The 7,668-nt window shown below is 43.8% G+C and overlaps 1 protein-coding gene and 1 pseudogene across 1 annotated transcript; both read left to right on the forward strand.

The window, feature by feature from the left end:
• Positions 1 to 1,131: 1,131 nt before the first annotated feature.
• LOC123054657 (uncharacterized) lies at positions 1,132 to 5,823 on the forward strand (the record flags this gene model as incomplete). The annotated part of the gene is given in 9 exon segments (XM_044478465.1): positions 1,132 to 1,253; positions 1,337 to 1,449; positions 1,640 to 1,704; positions 1,790 to 2,001; positions 3,211 to 3,456; positions 3,621 to 3,722; positions 3,863 to 3,913; positions 5,088 to 5,178; positions 5,284 to 5,823. Coding segments are annotated over 9 exon segments (1,160 nt in total), but the record flags the coding sequence as incomplete, so codon positions are not given.
• Positions 5,824 to 6,146: 323 nt separating this feature from the next.
• LOC123050113 (BTB/POZ and MATH domain-containing protein 2-like) lies at positions 6,147 to 7,519 on the forward strand (annotated as a pseudogene).
• Positions 7,520 to 7,668: the final 149 nt, after the last annotated feature.

Raw genomic sequence — 7,668 nt, forward strand, 5'->3', positions numbered from 1 at the left:
CTGGGAATGGGTTGTGATCCGCTTGTTCGTCGACTTACCGCGGCCGCCTGGATGCCGCGTTTTGCTAGTATTTTGTTCTGGGGCTGCGGCTGGGGCTGGGGCGGATTCGGGGGCGGGTGGTGGAGATCGCCGGGTTATGTTCATCTTCTGTGATGAGGGGCGGCTGCGTGTGTTCTGCTCTATAGAGGCCGAGATCCTGGTCGTTCGGTCTTCCTGATTTAGGTGAGAAAATTGTGCTGGGAATTGTATCTGGATTGGTTCGAGCGATCCGGGTTTCTACAATGCAAGTGCATCTAGATTGTTTCCTTCTCCCTTCTCTCCTACATCGCCACCCTGCCGTGAGCCTGAAGCGTCATATGGAGGATCTCTTGCGCGTCAGGGTGGATTCAAATGTGGTTCATCCAGATCACGGGAAAAGTGTTTTTGCTTTCCTTGTTCCATTTGCAGATCACGTGCTGTCATGGTCTTGCATAAATCATTCTTCTGGATCTAGGGGCGAATTCCCTTGCCCCCCTCGCTGCTGTTTTTTGGTCTCGGTGGGGATTTGGTGCGTGCTATGTTGCGGAGATAAGTCATAATAGACGAATGCTTTCATTCCGTGATCGAAGCGATTATGCTCGATTGTGTGATCCAACAACAGTACAAAGGTTATAGTTATTATTGGGCATTATGAAGGATATACAGTGTAATGGAATTACCGGTTCGGTTTCGCTCTACATTTGAGCTGTGATGAAGAACTCCAGGTGGATTTCTCGATACCATTGAAAATGGTGTGGTTTCTGTATTCTAATTGCTCTTAGGATTTTCGCCCTGGGGGCAATATTGCTACATCAGTCCCTTTATTTTGCTTATTAATTTGTTCTCTTAGATTTTTTTGCAAGTTCTCCAGGAAATATCCTTTTCCTTGGGAGATCATGCGCACAATTTGTGGATTGACCTTGATTTTACATCATCTCTACTGTGATCTGACGGTCTGAACTCCTTTAAGTCCTTTTTATCTCATAATTTGAGTTTGTCAACTGCTCATATACTTCGTACTTTCGAGTCTTGGGCAGTATAATGTTTGTTGTGTTCTACCAAATTTTAGTTTTGGGGGAGAACACATTGGATTAATGGATTTGTGTTGAGCAGGTGTTGTGCTAAAGAAAGCAAGGAAGATTGCAAACGGAAAAGACAATGCCAATCTGGTGCTGGGAGCTTTTGTGGACACTCTTGTTGTTCTCCCAGATGATCTTGTGCAAGTGATTGCAAAGGTAGGTTTAATGCACTTATATGTTAGTTGAAACACATTGCCTTCTGATGGAGCTGACAAAAATGGTTGTGGTTGTTTTGCCAGGACTTCTCCCTTGCTACTAAAGATATTTCTAAAACTAGTGCTTGTGATGTGGTGGCAGCCAGTGGATTGATGCAGCCTCAAACTTCACATTTGGGAGACCCAAAAGCATCCAGGTCTGTAAATGTGTATCCATCAAAGTATACCGATTGCTTGCCCCCAGTAACTGGATACCTTTAACTGTTACAATTTTTCATTGCTGGTTCAGAATGTACATCAAGCAATATATTCTACTTGATTGTATTCTGCTTATTTTTACCATGTCTTATTCATTGTTGACCTTCATTAATGCTATTTCTGTCACAGACAGGTTGAGAAGTGCAGCAGGCTGTGTCAGAATAGTGATAACCCCACTGGGAAAATTGCTCCAAGTACTAACTCTAGCCCTTTTTGTCTTCTATTCAGATAGCCCTTTCATCCTTCCCTTCCTTGCACTAAACCTTTCTGATTTCTCAGTGAACAGTAATGCTGCAAATGTCTGCTCTCCAATTGAACATATAGTGCCAAATTGGAATGCAATTCCAACTTCTGCTGATATTGGATCAAAAGATGGAAATGTTGTTAATTCAGTTTTAGCTACTCCTGTGGTAGCTTCAAATGTTAAAACATCTCAACCCATCAACAATTCATCTATTAAAGCTGTCATGTCAAGCAAAACCACTGCTAAGGTGAGCTCTTTTGGTATGTGTTAGTAGCGATAGATTTGTCTACATCTTATTCTTCCTTATAAAGTACTCCCTCCGTTCCCAAATATAAGTCTTTCTAGAGATTTCAACGAGTGACTACATACGGAGCAAAATGAGTGAATCTACACTCTCAAACATGTCTACATACATCCGTATATTGTAGTCCATTTGAAATGTCTAAAAAGACTTTTTAGGAACGAACGGAGTAGTACTCCCTCCGGTCCATATTAATATGGACTGTAGGGGAGTACCTGCTGATTTTGTAAGAAAAATAAGCATGCCATGTATCTCCATTTGGAGCAAGGCATAGTAATAAACTGTACGAATTTATGTATTATTTCAACTATGTACAATGCTTAACTATACTGATTTATTGATTATTTCAATATGTTGTAAATGTATGCATTTTCTCAATAGTAATGTATAATGCTATGTTGCTAATAATATTATTGCAGATGCAAGTATTGAAATACAAATTTATATATTAACTCAACTCCGCACATAATGCTTAACTGTACTGATTTATTGATTATCTCAATTATTTCCTAAATGTGTGCCTTTTCTATGCATTATACTTAGTACTCTCATGCCAAACATAAAATTATTGTCGATAACTGAATTCACAGGGAAAATACTTTAGAATCTAGTCGTAAAATTAAATACGGCCTGCCAAGGGTCAATGTTCTTGACCAAAGTATTGCTGCTATGATTAGTGCATTCCTATTTTGGATTATGATGCATAGAAGTTTTCTTTTTTCTGAAAAGATTCAAATAAGGCACGTGCAACATTGCCAGGTGGGAGCGCGTAGAAGAGAACTGTTTCTTTCCATGTACGACAATTGTTCTAATGTTGTACTGTCGATGCTTAAATAGGCACTGGCACGTCTTAGGTGCTTGTGCATATATCTTTGATCTAATTGGTAGATAAAACAACAATCTAAGCCTCTACAAGACATACTAGTTGCCTTGCATGAGGAGATGCCTCTTACTTTGGCACTTGCCTATACTCATCTTTAAGCACCCATGTAAATGCATCTTGCATTTGTACATGCCCTACTTCCAATGCCTTTTTTACTGCTGTTCATGAACCTTCCTGTGCTTTATTATCATCTTCAGTACTACATTATATATATGACATGCAGTTCATTGTTTTCAGTCTATTCATTTTGCCTTTTAACATTATTATGTCAGGAATCCAAACTCAATCCCCATGCTAAGGTCTTCGCTCCATCTTTTGCAAGTTCCAGACCAGTACTTGCAGCTGCACCCCCCGTTAACCCAAACTATATCTCAAACTCGGTCTCTGGAGTTCCAACTGGTGTACCTGTATTTCAAACTCACTCGCATCCAGGCAGTTCGTCTCTATCCAGCAAGGTTGTTCATTATAATAACCTGGCTCCTGGAAACTTTGGAATGTCACCTCAATATGTTCAATCAGTAAGTAACTTGATTTCTTTTAGCTGGATGCACTACCATATTATATATCAAGTGATACGAGCTAAATACGACATAAGATGTCAACTCTTACACATGGTTAACTATGATATGTTCATGCTTCTGAATTTTGATGCACGCTGCTGTCTACATTTTTTGCATGACAGGTTGTGGGGCATAATGTCGGAAGGCTAGATCCTGCAAGACTCGGTACACCATATCACCCCTTGCAAGTGGGATCAACCTATATCAGCCCTAGTCCTCAGCCTGTAAGTCCTATATTTATTTTTTAGTAAGATATGTAGTCCATATTAATTTAGAAAGCTGTTCATTTGTGTCTATTTATTAGTTGAAATTATTATCATCTGCTACTCAGCTGAACCAAATTGTTTTATTTCATACTTTATAGATGGTCGATGGGAAGTTCAGTCCTGTTGTTTATGTTCATCCAGTTTCTCAGGTGAGCCATTGCTGTTTGTATCAAGGGTTCAAGGGGATCTCTTTCATAGGAGGAGGATGATACACGCATAATTGTAGAAACATGCCTATCTAGAAATTATCCAAGCTGAACTTTGCAAATAAAATTGTTTTTAGAAATAGACTAGCAAAACATGCCCGTGCATTGCAACGGGAAAAAAAATCATCCCTCATACTCACACCTGACAACATCGAATCCCTTGAAATCTTTCACGATGCCACACGACAAACAACATGATAAGTGGTGTTGCGCAAAAATCATGAGGTTGGATGATTTTTGAAGTGTACTCAAGATGTTTCCAATTTATTAGGGAACAGAAATATCAACGTTAAGCCGGCATTTCCAAAATACCCCATATAAAGAAGATATTAATTAAGGTTGCATCCTAAACGGAATTTTAGAAATGATTAATATAATAGCATATTTGAAATCTACACATTTTTGAGTGATTTCCATATATAACATGTTAATTTTGGAGTTGGGATTTGAAAGTTATGATTAATTTTTTTTGAATCTGCCTGAAAATAGAAAGGATAAAAATAGAGTAGCTGGGCCGAAACTGGAGCATCGGGATCGAACCCAGGTCTCAGGTGTGAAGCAGTGAGGCTCATACCACTATGCCTCTCGGGCGCTTGTGATGTTATGTCAGGGGCTTACTATTAATAAACTGTAGCTGTCGGTGATTTTAGAAGGGAAAAAGTAAACTGTTTTTTTTGACTTACTGGTGGAATGGTGGGTAATTATTAACAACTCCAGGGGTAATTTAATGACTGACGGACAGAAGCACTAATCCCTTTATTATTAGGTATAGATATAGATAGATATCTTTTTGCCTCGGTAAACCTTGAACGTTGGTTAGTGGAGATTAGCATCACACATTAGTATCTTGCGGCTTCAGTGTTTGCGATGGATGTTGCGACCCTGATGCTGTATAGACTTATTTTGTGCATCAAATTCACTTGCTTATCAAATGGTTTTTAATTTTTTCCTTAAAATCTGGTGCGGACACAGAATTTTGATAAGTATAAACTGGAACAACGCAATGTTTACTGTAAATATAAACTGGAACGGACACAGAATTTTGATAAGAGAACTAGAATGGACACACATTTTCTTCTGGCTCATTCTGTCTTATCTGTTATTTTTTCTATTGAAGGATGCTATGCGTGGAACACCAGTTATGTCCCAAGTATGGCCTCGCCCTTTGCTGTTGAACTCGCATCAAGCTAGCATGCAAAAGTTTCAAGGTAACAGACATTGCAGGTTTCGGCCTCATTGTCTTTGATTGAATAATAAAAAGTACTGAGGCGTTTTGTTATCACACTGATGCCATATTTTCATGCCCTCTCCAGCAGGCACTGCCCCATTCTTTGGGGCTCCGCCAGTCATGGCAACTGGGAACCTGCCCATGGTGATGCCGAGCCCTGCAACGCTTGTGCAGCCATTCCAGGCCATTCATCCAATCATGGTTCCATCTGCGACCAGTATGTATCCAGGCAAATACATGTAAACTTGTCATACCGCTGTGATATCTGATTTCTTTGGAAGAAGAATCTTGGCTTTACCCCTTTGGCTTTTCGGGGTATACATCTAAGAGGACTCGCAGTTTTGCCTACCCTGTCAATTCACCTACTAGTTGCTGGTCATTGTCCGTCTTTTTATTGGGAGGACTTGCAACGTTTGCCATAAGCCATAGTCGGTGTGGCTTATGGTTTAATTTTTCGGGAGAGTTCATGGGAGGAGTTGATATGAAAATAGAGAGGGGATTGAAGCGATTCTTTGACTGCCTTGGCGGCAACACATTTTACCTGTTCTTTTGCGTTTGCAGAGCAGTATGTACCGTGAAACATTGTAAATGAGTAAGATAGTGAAGTGGTCCCTTTTCTTCTCCATCTTGCAAGTGTGATGTCGCTGCTATGAATGTTATCTTTTGTTTCAAGTGTAATTCTGGGACTATTATTCTTGTAACTTTCATGTGTAGCATGTACAATCTTTCATTGCAGTGCTTTAAGCAATTTGATCGGTTGTGTTCCTCGGTGGAAAGAAGTCGGTCAGGGCGCGCTACACGGCTGATCTTTTGCCATCCGATCCGTGTCCCTGGATAGGACTACGTGTTGGAGTCGTATCGTTAAGGTTAGGATCCGAGTCTTATAAACCCCGACAGGACGAGACAAATAATAATCGATCTGGTTGCGTGCAAATCGAGCAGCCGTGGTGTACGTGCGTGTATCTCGCCGGACCAGTCATCAAAGCTTGCTTTGCTTCCTCGTCGTCGTTGCCGGAAGTGCTCGAGGCTGGGCCAACTGTGGGTGGGATGGGAATGCCTATGCACGTCCACTCGCTGCCGCCGACGGTCACGAAGATGACGCCGCCGCTGCCGGCCACGAAGATGAAGATCACGTCGCCGCTGCCGGTCACGGTGGGCGCGTCGTCCACATCGAGACGCATCATAGAGCACGTCACCAGGACGTTCAGCTTCGAGGTGACCAACTACCTGCAGCTCAAGGACGCGGGCTTCCACGCGCGCGTCACTTGGCCCGTCTTCAGCTTCGGCGGCCACGACTGGCAGATCGCCTTCTACCCGGACGACGAGGACGGCCACGCCTCCTCCTACCTGCGTTATCTCGGCCCAGCCAAGGAGGTGAGGGCCAAGTTCACGCTGAGCGTGCCGGGGAACGAGGGCCAGCCACCGCTAGTCCGCCGCGACACGCCGGAGCGCGTCTTCACCCCGGAGAACAAGCCAGGGCTTCCTCAAATTCGTCGCCAAGTCCAAGCTGGACGAACTCGGAGACGGCCGCTTCACGATACGGTGCGTCCTCACCGTCGTCAGGGACAGGGCCGTGTCTCCGCCGCCACCGGAGCTGCCCGGCCTCGAGCGCATGCTCAGCGAGGGGACAGGCGCCGACGTCACGTTCCGCGTGGGCGGTCGGGAGTTTCGCGCGCACCGGTTCCTCCTGGCCGCGCGGTCGCCGGTCTTCGGAGCACAGCTCTTTGGCCCCATGCCGAAGAAGGGCACGCGGCGCGTCGTCGAGGTCGTCGGCGTGGAGCCGGCCATCTTCCAGATGCTCCTTCACTACGTCTACACGGGGTCGCTACCGGTGTGCCGCGACGAAGGTGGGTATGACGCCATGGTGATGGAGCCCTGCTGGTCGCCGCAGGCAAGTATGGGCCGGAAAAGTTGAAACTCATGTGTGAAGAGGAGCTGTGCAGAAGGATCGACGAGGAGGCCGTGGTGACCACGTACGTGCCGACCAATCAACGCAGTTGTATCCGACCTAAGGATGGGGTGCGCTTAGAGCTTAGGCCGTCAAAGAAAGTGTTGGGCACCGTCCTGGAGTTCAAGGAGCGCTTCATCTCGACGTGTTGCCGACCACTAGCATTGGAGGGAGGAGTCTTGGGGACAAAAGGTGGCCGTGATGAAGACGAGGAACTTGATCAGAGCAAGAAATTCAAAAGGACACGTACAAAATATTGATGATGAGTTTTCTTTCTGCATGGACGGCATTTTTGTGCCATCGCCAAGTGCCTTTATTGCGCCGGACAATGTTTGTAAGCCAAACATTTGATGCTTTGGGTATTATTAAAACCTTGGAATTTGGTCGAAAAAACCTCGAAAATCAAGCCTTTCTTATGAAATTTGCATTTCTTTCTTCGCTTTAGCTATATGTTAGGCAACTGAAATTTTAATTTGGGTCAGTCAAAATTGTAACCGTTGATTCTTGCGATATGTGTGCACT

Source organism: Triticum aestivum, chromosome 2D, assembly GCF_018294505.1.
Source record: "Triticum aestivum cultivar Chinese Spring chromosome 2D, IWGSC CS RefSeq v2.1, whole genome shotgun sequence".
NCBI classification, from domain to species: Eukaryota; Viridiplantae; Streptophyta; class Magnoliopsida; order Poales; family Poaceae; genus Triticum; species Triticum aestivum.